This window comes from Mauremys mutica, chromosome 7 (assembly GCF_020497125.1).
Source record: "Mauremys mutica isolate MM-2020 ecotype Southern chromosome 7, ASM2049712v1, whole genome shotgun sequence".
Lineage (NCBI taxonomy): Eukaryota > Metazoa > Chordata > Testudines > Geoemydidae > Mauremys > Mauremys mutica.
The window spans coordinates 89,686,485-89,705,676 of NC_059078.1; the positions used below are offsets into that span (position 1 = coordinate 89,686,485).

At 42.5% G+C, this 19,192-nt stretch overlaps 1 protein-coding gene across 4 annotated transcripts in view; it reads right to left on the reverse strand.

Moving 5' to 3' along the window:
- MICU1 (mitochondrial calcium uptake 1) overlaps positions 1 to 19,192 on the reverse strand; it is a 248,343-nt gene that overhangs the window by 207,776 nt on the left and 21,375 nt on the right. For all 4 annotated transcript variants that reach the window (XM_045025877.1, XM_045025876.1, XM_045025878.1 and 1 more), the window contains exon 2: positions 4,340 to 4,501. In XM_045025877.1, the coding sequence (XP_044881812.1) occupies positions 4,340 to 4,501 (162 nt within the window). The remainder of the gene's footprint in view (positions 1 to 4,339; positions 4,502 to 19,192) is intronic.

The following is a 19,192-nucleotide window of genomic DNA, read 5'->3' on the forward strand; positions in this document are numbered from 1 at the left end:
GCTTTGAGTGAAATTCTTCTATGGGAAAAATTTCCACTGTAAAATAGTCTCACTGCATGCATTATATATAGAATTATAGAAATTTAAGGCTGGAAGGGCCCTCAAAAGGTAAATCTCATCAATCCCACTATCCAGAGCCAGGACCATCTCTGACAGGTGTTTGTCTAACCCAGTGGTTGGCAACTTGTGGCCCGTGGGCTACATGTGGCCCAACAGGGTAATCCACTGGTGAGCCGCTGATATTTGTTTACATTGACCATCTGCAGGCACAGCCACCCACAGCTCCCAGTGGCCGCAGTTCGCCGTTCCCAGCCAATGAGATCTGCGTAAAGCGGCAGCCAGCACATCCCTGCGACCCGTGCCGCTTCCCAACTAGGCATGTTTAAAGTTTCCTCATAGGTCATGTTATCTAAACTTTTTATCCTTTGAGTTGTTCTCTGGACACTGTGTGTCCACATCTTTCTCAAGCTCTCAACCATACTTCTGCTATACCACCTCCATCTGTAAGGTTGTTGATTCCTTCAGCTAAACATCTTATTTATATAATAATTTATGAGCAGTTCTAATATACTTACTGTATGATATTCAGTGGTATGCATAACACAACATGTCATTAAATCTATTTGTGTTCAAATATATTCAACTGAACTCACTTCTTGAACTTGCCAAGCCACCAGCAAGAACCGTAACTGTGAAGTGGTTCAAGTGAAAATGATCAATAAGATTAATACCATAGGGATTTGTCACCAACTGAAAAAACGTTTTTATTACATTGTAGGGTTTCTTTTCTTTCATTTATTTCTTTTTAAAAACACAAGGTTAAAATGTTTTTATTTGAAACAGTCTATTTAATATTTTGTAGCATCAGTATAAACTATTTTCTACACCAAAACAACTTGTCATTGTGATGGTAATGTGATTTCTTGGGTTAAACAGCCAAGTACATAATTACGTAGAATCACAGAATCATAGGACTGGAAGGGACCTCGAGAAGTCTCCTAGTCCAGTCCCCTACACTCAAGGCAGGAATGAGTATTATTTAGACCATCCCTGACAGGTGATTTTCTAATCTGCCCTTACCCTCCAATGATGGAGATTCCACAACCTCCCTAGGCAATTTATTCCAGTGCTTAACCACCCTGACAGTTAGGAAGCTTTTCCTAATGTCCATCCTAAACCTCCATTGCTGCAAATTAAGCCCCTTGCTTCCTGTCCTATCCTCAAAGGTTAACTAGTACAATTTTTCTCCACTCATTGAGTTACAAGCCTACCCTATATGAATGCCATGAGCATATATCTAATTATACAGTGCATCAATAAACTCCTGTACAGAATATATGTCTGTTACCTAACACTTTACAGTGAAAGGACTTTACAAACATTAACTTATCTGTGCTAGTTAAGAAATAGAAAGAGGAAGAAAAAAATCAAAGAAATTAGCAGCATATCTGGGATTATTAGAACTCAGGGAATCCTGGGCCCCAGACTGCACTGTTGCCCGTATGCTACCAAACCACTCATGTTTGCGATTTTGTCAGCTCTCTGTGTGCTGCTGCAAGTGCCATTCTTCCAATGAGATATAAAATTTAATACTTGACAGCTTGGTTATTTTTATGGCATTTCCACAAAAGAGCAGAGATGTGAACTTCAGTGTCCTAGCCAAAACCTAATTTAGGTAATTACATTATGTGCACCTAAAATATTCTCACTGTAGTTTTGAAATTGGTGAGATTATTCACTTCCCTACCCAAAAAGGAGATATGTAACAGTACAGTCATCTTTGTTATTGGCACAGAATGGCTGCAGCATTCCACCTCACTGCAGGCTGCAAGATTTTATAACGTCTGTAAAGTGTTCTGGGGTCCTTCAAATTGAAAGGCACTATATAAACGCAGATTAATTGTAACAGGTATCATCAGAAAAGACTGTACTGGATTCTGGTGCTTTCCTCCAGGTTCTTGATGACACCTTTTAGCAAGGAGCTTAAGTCTTACCAATTATAGGAATGGCAAAAATAATGAACAACTTTTTCTGTTTATGTTAAGTAGGCTCCCTTGGCGAAAACAGAAAATAGTATACAACAACTATGAGACATTACATCACTGCTTCTCACAGCTTGCCATAATTCCAAGTAAGAGGCAAGTGTACCTACTGTGTTGGAAATAAGATCATCATAAAATAATACCTAAATATTAGAAATGAAAATAAGATATGTTCTCAATAATGCTATCACCTTTGGACTAATTATGGTATTTGCACTGTAGTGAGAACTGAGCATACAACGATAACAGTGGCTTCCCACAGCTTTCACATTTAATTCAACTGGAAGCTGACGGACATTTACTGTTTGCTTTGTTTAGAGCAGGGGTTGGCAACCTTTCAGCAGTGCTGTGCCGAGTCTTCATTTATTCACTCTGATTTAAGGTTTCACGTGCCAGTAATACATTTTAATGTTTTTAGAAGGTCTCTCTCTCTAAGTCTATAATATATAACTTAACTATTGTTGTGTGTAAAGTAAATAAGGTTTTTAAAATGTTTAAGAAGCTTCATTTAAAATTAAATTAAAATGCAGAGCCCCCCAGAGCGGTGGCCAGGACCTGGACAGCGTGAGTGCCACTAAAAATTAGCTCGTGTGCCACCTTCGGCACATGTGCCATAGGTTGCCTACCCCTGGTTTAGAGCATGGGACATAACCAGAGTCAATTGAGGCTAACTTAGTGCCACCCTGAGTATTTCTACACACTGTTCACTATTGTGAAAATGTAATTTCATGGTGTCTTACACTGGTCACAAAGTAACTTAGTGCCTCATCTGAATCATGAATAGAGAGGAGTATTTAATGCTACAGCTGCAGTTTGCACTATACATTTTCAGCTAATACTCCTCAAATGAAAGGTAACATGGTGCAAGAGGGTACACAAATCTCTCAGCATTAAGCAGCAAGTGGGCTTTTTATTTATGCCTAAAGTTCATATTTTATGAAACAAGACTACATCCGACTAGGCTTTCTAAGAGGTGAAAGCACCATATACAGCACAGACCCGTTTACACGCGAATCCACTTAACGCGCAGTAGCGCCATGCCTCCCAGTGCTACCTATTTAACACGTGAGACTCGTTAACATGCGGTACAGCAGCTTCCTATGTAGCGCTACAGATTTGCTCACTAACATAGAAATCGACAGTAAGCGCGGAGTGGAAACGTGTTGTACGTCTTTACCACTGATGGGAAGGGAGCAGGGGGGAGGGGCAACAGGGCCACCGACGTGGGAGGCAAAAAGGGCAGGGACATTAAAGTGCACTTTAAGGACGCCTTTGCCACGGCAGCGCTGGGCCGCCAACAGGAGGAGGAGTGGGGAGGGATGCAGCAATGTTAAAATGCTGCCGTGGCAAAGGACCCTGCAGCACTTTAAGGTCCCTGCCCCTTTTGCCCTCCTTAGCCAATGGGCGGGGGGGGGGGGAAGGGAGCAGCTTCCCTGGGGTCAGCAATTTAAAAGGGCCCTGGGCCCTTTAAATCACCATGGAAACCCCAGGCGGCGCAAACCAGGCGGCATGGAAGGGCTGGCTGGGGGATGCTGACCCTTAGCCCTACCCCTTCTGCCCGAGGCCCCGCCCCTTCCGGGGGCCAGAGCCACGCCCCCATACCGGTAAATGTCCTCAGTTACTTTCACCCCTATGTAGTAGCAATAATGTTTTTATTAGATTACACATTTGAATTTATATTCTTGCAAAGAGCTGTTAACAGATAGGCCTGCAGTATTTGGGACGCTGTGAATACGTATGTAATCCTAGATAATTATACATGTATATATAGATATCTTAAGATATTTCAGCATGGCCTTCTTAACCCGCAGTCCGTTAACACGCGGTCATGACAGCTTGACTCCCGACATCCGCAGATAAATGGGTCTGTACTGTATTAGTTAGACTTTGTGCCAGAATACATAATCTGCTTCCCAGTTAGTGGGCAAGTCATGAGAGCTCAACAGCCCTTCTGTAGCTAGAATAAGGGTGACAACTCTTAGAAACCTCAAAGGGGTTGTGCCCAGTAGATCCATGTAACCACAGAATCTAGTCAAGCTCCTGCTCATCTACCAAACACCCTCGGAGCCTAATTCTATTGCATGTAGGATATGGGGTCCAGATGCATGCCTGGATATGGGGTCCACTCAATAGCTGCTCCCTTCCACATAATGGAACTCAAGGCAGTGATGCTGCCTTGCATAGTCTACTGTTGCTCCTATGATCAAGGTAAAATTCACTCCACATTAATTTCTCTGGGGAACCAAAGCAGCAGAAGGTTGAAGTTCTGTTCAAGAATGACTCCTGAGAGCACTTACCTCTTCCATAGGAGTCCAGCACTCGCTGTTGCTGCAGTTGTTCCTATGAAAGCTGCCATCATAAGTCTTTGCCTGCTTCTGGTGGGATGTGCCATTCCATGGTAACATCGGGAAACAGCCTCTAAGCCTGCCACAGCAGCAAGAAATCGAAGGCGAAACATCCTATCAAGTAAGGGAAACAAATTACTATTGCAAATAGAGCAGCAAGTGCTGCAGTACAAAAGCAATTCAATTTTTCATTACTTTCCTCCTTCTTCCAACTAGGTATTCTCCAAGCCAAAAAATTTCACATCTCATCCTTATTTCAGTCCACCAATTTGCAAGACTATCACTCCGACAAAGGAAAGATGACAGAGCTCCCTTCGGAACTTATCAATGACACACCTGAGCCAAGCAAAGGTGTCACTGCAGTGCAACATGAGACACTTCCCCTTTCCAAGGACTCACCTACACTAGGCAACTGTCCTGCATCTGACAAGGGATGTCAGCAACAGTCCCCCTGAATCAGTGTTGAAAGTTGCCATACTATTACTCTTTTATATGTATGTTGAGGTAGCACCCAGCGTCCTCAATCAGGATAAGAGCTCCATCGTGATCGCCATTAAACAAACCCCAGTGGAACAAGTTTCCAACAATGTAATGGAAATGCTGACTGAGAAACTTTTGTCCTTTCTACCCTAGCAGTTTTACCAGTTCATGGGGACTGTTTGTTGGGAACCTGTTTCACTCACTAGTCAATTTCGTACAATAGGCAGGCCTCTAGAAGCAGGCTCCAACTAGATGCACCCTTAGTTTTTAACAGAAACAAATAAATCATGCAAAACCAGCATATTACCGCAAATCTTTTATGATAATTTGTTTTGAAACAAACTCTCTCTTTCAGAGAGCTATGGCTACATTACTTAATGAGTGGTTCTCCTAATTGCAGATACTTCTAATTTGCACAAGCCCAGCTGACACACTTTGCAATCATGACTCAGCTGTCTAGTTGGTTCTTCTTACAGCAGTTTTTACACCTCTAAGTTCTCCAAAACATTTCATATATTAAGTGAAAACATTTGTTTATTTTTCTTCAAGTATCATAGTGTTACAAATGGAAATAGGGCACAGAAATAAGCACTGCAAGTTAATACAATCCATTCTGCCTAAGAAACAATCTTAGAAGGCAAGCTAAAAACGAATATAAATTTTACGTTACTGAAAAAGCCAGAAGGCTCTTTGTTACATTTTTTAAATGACTGGGGAGGAGAGGGTTATCTAGCCTGGAGCTCAACGCTCAGACTCTGCTCTAACTAAAACATTACACAATCTGAAGTATGTCTTTTAAAATACGTGTACTTCACTGCCCTGCATAGAAATAGTTGTGCAGAGAAAAATGGAAAATTGAGCTGCCGATTTAAATGCTATTAAAATAGTAAAATCGATAAACTGCAAGGATTGCATCTGAGAACAAGACACCCTCTACAGGAGATAGAATCACAAAAATAGAAACATTTAAAATAAAAATGACTTTTGCACTGTGCAAGCTCACAAAAAGCAAGTCTGAATTACAAAGGAGAAATGCTACAGGATAAAAGTGTTGTGTCTTTTAGTGAAGAAAAATCCTTACTGATCTAATTCACACTCCTATGAAATCTCTCCATATAGATTAATGCATTATAAAATTCAGAATATGGAAAGCCTTTATCATATTTTCAAGGAGAAAACCTCCTGTTGAAGAAGCTCAATTTCTTAAAGCAACTTCATTCCTTCTTCTTAGCTTTTAACATACTCTTATTACCACCTTTCACAAATGTTTACTGACCTGCTCAAGATCAAGACCAATAGCAGTTAATACAAAGTAGTGCCTACAGATACAATTAGCGTTTTACAGGGCAAGCAGCAATACACTCCTATAGACCTGCACTACAGCTTTATCATTACCAGCAGCTCACAGTTTAGTAATGTTGGGACCACTTTGCACAAACAAATCTTTATGCTTGAGAAAACACACATACACACATCCCTGTTCCAAAAGCCAGAGTTAATTTAAATGTATTTACTTTTCCCCTCAAATTACAGTAGTATATAGTTAGGGACCTACCAATTTCATGGCCGTGAAAAACATGTCACGGATCACGAAATAAGCCCTTCCCCTTGAAATCTGATCTTTCTGAAATCAGGTGGGCTGGGGAGGGACAGGACTTGTCCTCCCCCTGCATGGCTGTTATGACAGGAAATCAGACCCACCTCCACAGGCAGTGCAGAAATGAGAGTGGTATACCCTCACTTCTGCGCTGCAGTCGCCCCTGAGCTGGGCTCCGGGCTGCCGCCCCACACAGCTCTTGCTGGGCTTTGGGGTTCCCGGACTTGGGGCTGCCGCTCCCCACAGCTCTTGCTGTGTCTCAGGGTGCCCTAGTCCCAGGGCTTCCACCCTCCCCCTGCAACTCAGACTTTTGCCCGCTGTCGCCACCCCCACCCAGGCTCTGGGCGCTCAGGCTCCAGGCTGCTGCACGCCCCCTACCCTTCAGCTCCTGCTGGGGCTGGCGGTGTAGTAGTTGCAGCTCTTGCCGGGGCTCAGGGACCCGGACTGAGTGTTGCCCCCACCCCACAGCTCCTCCTGGGGCTGGGAGCATCTAGGCTCAGGGACCTGGGCTGGGGGCTACCACTTAAGTTCCCTCTAAGCTGCACGGCCATGCAGCAGCCTATTAAGCATCATGCAGATGCTCAGGACTGCAGTCGGGGAGATGCACCCCGCCCCCAGCCCAACCTGCCACGGCCAGAGGAGAGGGGCCTATCCTGCGGCCCCAGCCCAGGACCTGCTGCAGCGGGGACACAGAACTGAGGGAGGGCAGAGTCCTCTCTCCCCACCGTAGCCCCAGAGCAGCCTGCACCCCCAGCTGGAGCCCTCACATCCCCCCCCCCCCCACACACACACTTGAACCCTCTACCCCAGCCCTGAGCCCCCCTCACACTCTGAACCCCTCGCCACATGAATTTTGTTATGTACACCAATATGGAAGTCACACATCACCTCCATATTGGTGCACATTACAAAATTCATTCCACACATTCATGGGAAAAATTAGAGGGAACACTAGCTGTCACCTCCCGTAGCTCCTGCCCCCACAACCCTTCCCCGTGGCTCCTACCTGGGCTCCAGCCAGAACTCAAGGCTTCCACCCCCTGCAGCTACTGCCAAGGGCTCAGGAAACCTGGGCTGGGGGCTGCCACTCCCCGCAGCTCCAGTTGGGACTTGAGGCTTTTGCCCCCTGCAGCTCCTGCCCAAGCTCCAAACTTCTGCTCAACCCCCCATGGCTCCATCCAGGGCTCAGGGCTGCTGCCCCCCACGGCTCATGCCCAGGCTCCAGGCTCGGGGCTTCTGCCCCCCTCCCAGCTTCTGCCCAGGCTTGGTGTGCCTGAGTTCAGGGCTTCAGCCCCCACAGCTCCTGCCAGGGCTGGGACACCCATTTTTCAAATTGTCTGGCGGCCCTGGGCATTGGCGCCATAGGCCCATATATTAATCCATCACTGGCCCCGACTAGCAGCTAGGAGCCCCCAGCTGGGGCACTCCCACCAGCACTGGGGAGATCAGACCTACCTCCACCTCCAGGAGCTTTCTCCAGCTGCAGGAAACTCAGCAGCTGCTGCCTTCAGAGGCTCTGTCTTTACCTAATCTGTTTATTCTTTATCAGAGGTCTATGGACAACATATTTTAAGTCACTGCCCTCTTTAGTACACCTCTTAGTCTTAGACAGGACATTCTGTATTGTAACATTACCTCCAAAGGCTTCTTGTTTTGTTCAGTAGAATATTTCATACACTATTTCAGTGAACACTAACAATTTATGTAACATCAGCTTCAATAGTACCTAGAAGACAAATACCAGGCAGAAGTGTAGACAAAGATTTTCAATCTGTTGACATCAAACATCAGATTTGAAGGCAACTTCATTAGGAAGTCAAGCAGTGACATTCAGCTGTTATTTCCTAATTTAGGTCAGAGTTCTGTAAAAGGTGGCTCAAGACATAGGCAGCTATTCTAATATCCCCTAAAAATCAGAGTTATGGGCAATTGCCATAACATTTAGTACTTCCATTAGCCATTGGATTTCAAGTTATATTTTTATGCTCATTTATAAGCACAAGCCAGAAAGTAAATTACTTTGGGATTAATGTTGTTTTATTTATTCCTTTTAAAAAAAGCTTTTAAATGTTCATAATGAAAACTCTCAGGGAAATACTAATGCAACAATGGCCATCACATATCATCCCGCAAATCTTTCACATGCACAGCATAAAATGGCCCTGCATTATGAAGGACGGCCTTCATTTCAGATTCCCACTTTCATCCCACACTAATCTAAATTCCCACTTTCTCTCTTGGGAATTATTTCCATTACATATGCAAACTCAGAAGTTATACAAGTGTTATTTCTTCTAAAAAATATTAGTGATACACGAGTTGAAAAGCCATCTACTATTTTTCTGTCCTCTTATTTGGGTCTCTCTCCTTCATTCCAGCTGTACAAGACAGAATTGTGAAAAAACAAACAGAAGATAGTGAAAAATATGGCTATCGTTATAAAATGTTCTTAAGACTTGCATCAAGAAAGTTTGGGGTGAGAGGGAGCCTTATGTTAATGCAGAATTATGCCTGCCAATCTGAAATGCTTAAATTTTGCAGAACTATTGTACTCACAGAAATGCTAACTCATCTCCCTTGCATACAGTAATCAGTTACTGATATATTGTTATATTTACACAAAAGAGCATAGTATAAAGTTTGCCTAATAGCATCAGCTAGACAGAGCTAAAGCAAAACATTTCCCACATTAACTCACTGTTTTAAATACATCTATCTTTTTTTTAAAATGCACCTTTGGGACTGAAGCTTTCCATGCTATTCATCTGAAGGGGTTGCCAACTAACTCTCACATTTTTATCACAAGCCTCATGGTATTTTCTCTCTAAACCCCAGCTGCTGGTATCAAGATTGCATGAGGCTCTCAGGGTTCATTTTGTGCTCATTTAAAAATATTTTTAAAATAAAAGTTTCCGACCTTCATGGTTGCAGTGAAAAGCCAGAAAATCTGACTTAACATAACCTAAAGGCTCAGACCAGAAGGCAAATAAAGAACCCAAAGGTGTTTTTAAATGACTTATAACCAATCATGACTAATAGCTTATGACCAATCATGATTTTGGATTGCCTCGTTCATTCTTTTTAATGTTTGTAACTGGCAATACTGCATATGCCAATACTAATTTATTTGTGGCATAACAATGGTGGTGAAAGGGCAGTTTGAGCAAATCTTGTTGCATCTGAAGAAGTGAGGTTTTTTACCCACAAAAGCTTATGCCCAAATAAATCTGTTAGTCTTTAAGGTGCCACTGGACTCCTTGTTGTTAAACATCCGAGTCACTGAAAATAGGGACCGCCAGCACTAACTACTCTTTCTGTCATACTATAATACAAATCATCATAGACTATTACTATGCTGAATGAACAAAAACAACAGCCACATTATTACCATGTAGAGGAGATAAACCGAACAGCTTTACTCTAAACCTCTGCTCAGAAGAGCCCGATAATTACAATTGCAGAGCGTGTCTAATTAAAGAATTTTCCTAGGTCAAAAGATACATCTCTGATAGATAAGGGCAACTATAGCTACTTGTACTGCTTTGAGAAAGGAACAGATTCTCACTAGTAGAAAAAACAAATGAACTGACTTAGCAGAAGACTAACAGAGCTTTATCATCTTCTCTGTTTATCTTAGCGATTGGCTGAACAAGAAGTAGGACTGAGTTGACTTGTAGGCTCTAAAGTTTTACATTGTTTTGTTTTTGAGTGCACCTATATAATTTTAAAAAATATTTACATTTGTACGTTACACTTTCACAATAGAGATTGCACTACGGCACTTGTATGAGGTGACGGAAAAATGCTGTCTTTTGTTTACCTTCTCCACACCGGTCATGATTTTATAGACCTCTATCATATCCCCCCTTAGTTGTCTTTTTTCCAAGCTGAAAAGTCCTAGTCTTATTAAACTCTCCTCATATGGCAGCCGGTGCACATTGAGTGAATGTTTTCAGAGAACTATCCACAATGAATCCAAGATCTCTTTCCTGAGTCGTAACAGCTAATTTAGACCCTACCATTTTATATGTATAGTTGGGATTGTGTTTTCCAATGTGCATTACTTTGCATTTATCAACATTAAATTTCATCTGCCATTTTGTTGCCCAGTAGCCCAGTTTTGAGAGATCCTTTTGTAGTTCTTTGCACTCTGCCTGGGACTTAACTATCTTGAGTAGTTCTGTACCATCTGCAAGCAATTTGCAAGCACATGGAGGAGAACAGGATTATAAGGAATAGTCGGCATAAATCATGCTATATCAACTTAATTTCCTTCTTTGATAGGATTACTGACCTAATGGATGGAGGGGAAGCAGTAGACTCAATATACCTTGATTTTAGTATGGTTTTTTGACAGAGTTCTGCATGACATTTCCATAAGCAAACTAAGGAAATGTGGTTCAAATGTACAACTACAAAATGGGGAATAACTGGCTAGGTGGCAGTACTGCTGAAAAGGATTTGGGGGTTATAGTGGACCACAAACTGCATATGAGTTGCCAATGTGATGCAGCTGCAAAAAAGGCTAATATGATTCTGGGGTGTATTAACAGGAATGTTTATGTAAGGCACAGGAGGTAATTGCCCCCTCTACTCAGCCACGGGGAGGCCCCAGCTGGAGTACTGTGTCTAATTCTTGGCACCACAATTTAGGAAGGACGTGAATAAATTGGAAAGAGTCCAGCGAAGAGCAACAAAAATGATAAAAGATTTAGAAAAGCTGACCTATGATGCAAGGGTGAAAAAACTGTGCATGTTTAGACTTGAGAAAAGAAGACTGAAGGGCGATCTGATAACAGTCTTCCAAATATGTTAAGGGCTGCTATAAAGAGAACAGTGATTAATTGTTCTCTATATCCACTGAAGGTAGGACAAGAAGTAATGGGCTTAATCTGAAGCAAGGTAGATTTAGGTTACATATTAGGAAAAACTTTCTAACTATAAGGATAATTAAGCCATGGAATAGACTTCCAAGAGAGGTCTTGGAGTCTCCATCATTGGAAGCTTTTAAAAACAAATTAGGACAAATACCTGCCAGAGATCATCTAGGTTTACTTGGTCCTGCCACAGCTCAGGGGGCTGGATTTGACTTCTGGAAGTCCCTTCCAGTCCTACATTTCTAGGATTTTATGAAAAACCAAAGATATGTCTATTGATGCACAAGTGGAAAATGAAAGACTCCCCTTTGTGCCTCTGTGGTGAACACATTGAACACATCAAAATGCAGTGCCCCAACTATGGATTCAAAAGTGAATTGGATGATATTCACAATGTCACAGAAGAGGCCTTGAAATGGCTTATGGACCTATAAATGCATCTGCAGAATGTTGCTCTGCAGGTGCCATACACAGGAGAGAAAACAGTTGATGCCTATGGTGGTCCTATGCAAAGTACACACTCAGCAGCACTGGCAGGAGCAGAGAAGAAATAATTGAAGTCTCACGTGCACCATAAGGTTCTCTCTCCTCCTCTTGCCTGCTCAAATGAAGAATCACTATGTGCCAAGTGCAGACCTGATCCTTCTGTGCTCCAGGGGGCACATAAAAGAACAGAGAAAACAAATTGCTTCTCCCAAAATTGCTAACCCCAAAAATTAAAAAAAAAACAGGGAGTCAGATCCCCCAAATCATGAGATTTTTTTTTTTAAGATTTTTAAATTCCCCTTGCCCACCCCCAGTGCATGTATGACAATTTCAGTGCTCTCTCTTTATTGACTACAAATTCACAAGAGTTGATTTTAACCCCTGCTGAAGGAGCTCTCACTAATGGATTCAAGAAGATCCATTCTGCTCAGCACTGTACAAACACATAGGAAGAAATAGTTCCCACCATTCAAAGTGCAAAGTGTGATGGTGCCTTTGTGACATGAGAGCTTGAACTGAGACTCTACAACTCATCTGTTAGATGGGAATGCTTTTTAATCCCTGTTAAATTGGGCAAGATTCAAACTGATCATTTACAGGTAAAAGGCCCTGTAGCTCACCAGCAATACCTAGAGGCATCCAGTCCCCCAATAATGCTAACATTACACTTTCAAGAATGAGTCTTGCTTTCTGGAAAGACATTTATTAAACTGAGTTTTGACATTTTTAGAGCATAGAGAGGCAGTCTTCCACAGGCAAAGTCTCTTACATGTTGCTCTCAGGGTAGGTTTACACTTACCTTCCGGGTCGACGCGGTGAGTTCGACTTCTCGGAGTTCGACTCCACCACCGCCGTTTGCAGTGGTGGAGTACCGGAGTCGACCGCAGCGCTTCCGGAGTTCGAACTATCGCGCTAGACGGGATAGTTCGAACTCCGGAAGCGCTGCGGTCGACTCCGGTACTCCACCACTGCAAACGGCGGTGGCGGAGTCGACGGGGAAGCCGCAGAGTTCGACCCCGCCGCATCTGGATGGGTGAGTTGGTCGAACTAGGGTACTTCGAATTCAGCTACACTATTCACGTAGCTGAATTTGCGTACCCTAGTTCGACCCCCCTTCTTAGTGTAAACCAGGCCTTAGTCTCACACTCAGACAGCTGCATCTTGTTCTTAAAGTGACAGCTCCCATTAAGTAATACAAATAATAAAAATGAAACATCCAAATTGACTTCTAAATACATTTTACTGCACTAACTTTTATACATTTATTTTCACCCCTATGTATCAGCAACAGTGTTTGAACCCACAACATTCAGATCCACAGCACAAATCTTTTTACTTCACCTATGAATAACTGGTGGGGGAAAGCATGCTGTTATCCTCTATGTGAGCCAAACCATGCAGTGAGCACAACACACATTGCTAGTAGGTTACACAATTATTTCTCAGACAGCAGTGGGAAACTTGGTTTCTATTCTTGGCTCTAAGAGCAGATTATGGACTAGTGGTTGCACACAGCATAGCCTAATGGAACAACTCTCCAACTGGGTCATCTGCAGGGACTGAACCTGGAACTTCTGGATATAAAAGCATGAGCTTCTACCACTTGAGGTAAAGAACCAGATCTCTTAGGATGGAATCAGTAGCAAAGAACAATGAACATCTGTAGTCTCGCTGGGTGGAACAGAGCCATACCAGGTTAGTGTGGATTATACATACATCTCATTTGACATGTTCCTTCTGAAAGACTGTGCTAACTGGAAGAGGCTTGGCTCTGTTATATTAGACCTGGTAGTTTCTAGTTCTAAGCTCTGTTTGAAGTGACTTCATGCAAGCTCTCAGTAAAACTGGTGAACATTTACACACAATCCATAAGGCTAGAAACCTGAACTCAGAAGCACTAGGACAGGGGTAGGTAACCTATGGCACACATGCCAAAGGTGGCATGCGAGCTGATTTTCAGTGGCACTTACACTGCCTGGGTCCTGGCCACCGGTCCGGGGAGCTCTGCATTTTAAATGAAGCTTCTTAAACATTTTAAAAAATGTATTTACTTTACATACAACAATAGTTTAGTTATATATTATAGACTTATAGAAAGAGACCTTCTAACAACATTAAAACATATTACTGGCACGCAAAACCTTAATTTAGAGTGAATAAATGAAGACTCGGCACACCACTTCTGAAAGGTTGCCACTAGGAAGTGCATAGAAATATGACCAGCCATCACTAAAAGAGCTAGAACTAGAACTCAAGGCCTCTGGACTTGCAGTTTAGTGCATTTACCATTAGGATATAGTCCACAGCATAAGTCGGTCTCTTTCTACCTGCTTCCCCACCTCAAAAAAAAAAAAAAAAAATCTTATGAAGGCTTTTTGCATCATTGCCTATAGCAAGGACCAAAGTCACGTTACTCATAATACATTTTCAAGAGTTGGCAACACCATCCCACCCTGACACACATGCGCACACACCCTTCACCCCAGAATGGGCCAGCAGTAGCTGAGGATCACAATTGTGCACTCGCATACATCATGTGCTTAGCAGCAGAGGGACACTAACATCATAGTATCTCACCAATTCTATCCTGGGGCACCTGGCAAGAAACAGCACAAGCAGCATAATATAGGGGTGATGATACACAAATGAAGCGGGGAGGGGAAACAGGAAAGTGAAACAGGGGAAAGTACAAGAAATAAACCCAAGGGATAGAGAGGAAAGGACAAACTGAGTTGGAGGACGAATTTCACTGATGGTCTAAAGTATGACAACAAAAAGTAATGTGTGACCAATTTTTGTGTCTGAAGTTCTGATCCCACAAAACACTAGAACATGAAAGGACTACTCGTATTTAAAAAAGCTTTGCTGGATTGGGTCCTTATTCTTTGGGCCAGCAGTTAAAGGGAATTGTGGGAAGCGCTTTACAATGTTAAATGAGGTTCTCTAGCTAACTTATGGAGAGCATGAATTCCTCCTTCTCTCTGTAGAAGGGAAGTAACTGTAATGCAGGGCATTTAAGATGGAACTATAGGAAATGGTTGAAAAAAGTGTAATGATGAGATCTCAGACAACCAGCCCCCAACACTAAGACATATGAGAAAATATATTATCACTTTAACATAAACAATAGAGACCTATAATAGTGACTGTTCATCAGCAAATCATTTGTATTATGGTAGCACCTAGAGATCCCAATCAGGCAACACAGCCCCACAAACACAGACAGAAAAAAGACTCTCCCAACTAATATAATACAAGTTAGTGAGAAATAAAGGGTTAGTGTTTATACACTGCAGGTTCAATTTTGGAAATTCTATAGCAGAAAATTGTCCACGACCTTTGGAGTTCTGACTACTGCTAGGATTAGTCTCATTAAGCAGATAGTTTATTCAGCTTTACCTTTACTCTGATATCAGGGGCGGCTCTACAAATTTGGCCGCCCCAAGCAGTCATGCCCGGGAGGCGCCCCCGAGCCGCGGGAGCAGCGGACCTCCCGCGGGCATGACTGCGGAGGGTCCGCTGGTCGCGCGGCTCGGCTGGACCTCCCGCAGCTGCAGGCGGTTCGCTGGTCCGGCGGCTCCGGTTGAGCTGCCGCAGGCATGCGTGCGGAAGGTCCAGCTGAGCCGCGGGACCATTGAACCGTCCGCAGTCATGCCTGCGGGAGGTCCACTGGAGCCGCCGGCCGAGTGTCCCCTCCGCAGTCATGCCTGCGGCAGGTCCGCTGCTCCCGGGGCTCCGGGGGACCTCCCGCAGGCATGACTGCGGCAGGTCCGCCGGCCCAGCTTGCCGCCCCCCCAGGAAAGGGCCGCCCCAGGCGGGTGCTTGCCCCGCTGGGCTCTGGAGCCGGCCCTGTCTGATATTTTATTATTTTAGTGATATTCTATTATTGTAGTGCCTAGGAGCCCTAGCCAAGGACTAGGACAGGGGTGAACAAACTCCCGTCCACGGGCTGGATCCAGCCTGCAAGCTGCACCACACGGCCTGCCCCGCTCCGGACAGGGCGCTGGGTCAGGGCTGCACCACATAGCTCCTGCAGGACTAGCCACTCCCTAGTCTGTAGCGGTGCATGGGATTCTCCCATCCTAAGTGCAGGACTCTGCACTTATCCTTGTTGAACCTCAGATTTCTTTTGCCCCAATCCTCTAATTTGTCTAGGTCCCTCAGTATCCTATCCCTACCCTCCAGTGCATCTACCACTCCTCCCAGTTCAGCATCATCTGCAAACTTGCTGAGGGTGCAATCCATGCCATCCTCCAGATCATTAATGAAGATACTGAACAAAACTGGCCCCAGGACTGACCCTTAGAGCACTCCGCTTGATACCGGCTGTCAACTAGACGTGGAGCCATTGATCACTACCCATTGAGCCCGATGATCTAGCCAACTTTCTATCCACTTTATAGTCCAGCTTTCATTAGGTGTGTATGGCTTGTGCATTTTAGTATTTGCAGATTAAAGAAAGAATCACTGCAAAAGACCACAAATTAACACCAAGTTATTTTTTTTAAACAAATCATTTGTCCTTCTCTTAATACTTTTCATGTACTAATCGCTTTTTCACTGGTATAGATCTGTTTAGGTGTATAGATCTCTTTTTTCCAAGAGTGACTTTCAGTAAGTGCAGCTACACACTTTCCCACAAATCAGGATTTTCAGCATGGTTGGTGCTATCATATTTTCAGAGAAAGGATTACCCACATTTCTTACTTTATTAATGTACAGAGGCACCTGAATTAGATTTCAGAATGAAGATGAAATTTTCTAGCAGAAGTAATTGATTTTGTGATGGGAGTTTTGGTTTTTATTTCATCATATTAATTTCAGAAAAGGGAATTCCATTTATCTGAGAACAAAATTCAAATAGACTGATAGACTACCTACTTGATCTATATCAGGAACGCAAACCACAGGCTGGCAAGTTACTTTTAACTATGGTGACCAGATAGCAAGTGTGAAAAATTTGGACAGGGGGTGGGAGGTAATAGGAGCCCATATTAAAAAAAGTCCCAAATATCGAGACTGTCCCTATAAAATCGGGCCATCTGGTCACCCTACTTTTAACCATCCCTGAAGAATGCATTTGTCTTTCTTTACCAACCTCAGCACTAAAAATGGGAGTCACTAAGAATATGAAGTGGATTGAGGGGAAGCTTGAAGGATTTCCTTTACCACTTCACCAGAGATATTTTACCCTCTACTCTCTCTTCCCCCTCATTCAACCTTATTTCTGGCCTTTAATAGTTAAAAGCTCCTTGTTACCCTTATTAAAAACTGAGGCAAACATTTTGTTTAGGTGTTGGGCCATGCCTAGATTATCTTTAATCTTCATCCCATCAGTTTTTAGCAATACCGCTTCCTCTTTCCTTGTTTTCTTTGTGTTTATATGGCTAACGAACCCTTTACTATTGGTTTTAATTTCCTTTGCAAGGCCCAAATCTGCTTGGCTTTTGGCAGTTGTTGCTTTTTTCCTACACTTTCTGACCTGCAAGAGGTAGCTCTCCTTGCTGATCCATCCCGTCTTCCACTCCTTGTAGGCTTTCTGCTTTCTCTTAATAACCGGTTTGAGATGCTTGTTCATCCAGCTGGTCTGCAACCCTTCCCTACAAATATTTTCTCCTTGTCTGGGATGCAGACTTATGATAGTTTTTGCAACTTTGACTTAAAGTGATTCCAAGCCTCCTTCACATTCAGATCCTCAAATTCTTCAGTCCAGTCCATTTCCCTAACTAATTCTCTTACTTTAACATTGGTCCTTTTCAAATCAAGGACCCTAGTTGCAGACCTATTCTTGTTTATTCTTCCATTTAGTTTAAACTGAATTAGCTCATGATAACTTGAACCAAGGTTGTCCTCTACAACCAGTTCTTTTATGATGTCCTTGCTGCTTACCAATACTAAATCTAAAATGGTACCATCTCTTGTTGGTTTGGTAATTATTTGGTGAAGAAATCTGTTGGCTATCACATCCAGGAATATCTGGGCTGTACCATTATTAGTAACACTTGTCCTTCAACCTACATCTGAGAGATGAAAGTCTCCCATAATCACACTATCCCCAACAGTATTTATTTCATAAAAAGTATTTAAATGAAACACTTTATTATTAAATAGATCCATTTAACATAAGACGACATCTAATATGGGAATAAAATAGTGAAGACATAGCTGACTTCGAAACCTGGTTCGTCCAATTGTTGGTCCGGTATAAATAAGATTCATAGGTATTTATTTTCCTCTCTATTTAGCATGTGCATATTTATTTTTCACATTTAAACTGGTTTTAACTTTCTGATCACACAAGTAAAAATTTTAAGCAACTTCCCAAAGATTTATCTTACTATGTTACACAATAGGTGTGATTGGTTCTCACCTTCATACCCACTGATCAGCCACTTATTTCCTGAAAGCAGTCCAGATAGGTGTCCAGAATATCTAACTACTGATCATGCAGAAAGAATCTATATATTAATTTCCTCACTAATTTGGGCAAAAATCATTGATGCCACTTCTTTTGCTAAATCAAGGCTATTCTCATAGTGCCTAATCCTTGCACCACTTAACACTACAAGCAAAAGACTGAGGAACCCAAACACTGCTGCAGAGAACCAGAAAGCAAATCCAACTAAAAACAAAACTGAAAGTGACTTGATTTTCAGTGTCCAAGCTGAGAGTAATTCAGAGTAGTAAAAAAAAAAATCATCAGATTTTTACTATTTTTAGTTTTAATAATTTAACATGGCATTAGTAAATGCAACATGATTATTTACAATATGCAATTCTGCAGATGACCTTTTCCATTTTAATACAGAGAGAAGTAGTGCTTAGCCATCAAGAAGAGCTCCTTGCCCACTTCTCAAACATTTTCTGGCTTCTATTTAGGCTAAAACAAAACTTGTACGCTAGTTATAGTGGTGAGAAAAGCAGGACCTGCAAAGCGCAGCAACAAAATAAATCAAATAAAAAATACTTTAAGACACATAGCTCAGTTGCTAGATAGAAACAAACACATATAAAATAAAATCATAATATGCATTCTAGAATCTAGACTTAGTTAACAAGATACCCTCTTTTCATGAGACAAACACATTGTCAGTTTGTTTTCTCACTGAAGGACCCATTGTTTGTCTTTATTCATAAACAGGATACCCCACCCCTCATTTGTTTATTCCTGTAGATTTCCTTTTTTTTTTTTTTTTTTTTTTTTTTTTTTTTGCAGATTTCAGTCTCTCAGTCCACACTTGGCTCAGTATGCAAACAGGCATACCTTCTGAGGCATACAATAAACAATACACAAATGGCCAGAAGGTGACTTCCTTCCTGACTGAAACGAACATTTCTGAAGTATGTCACCCCCTAGTGACCTGC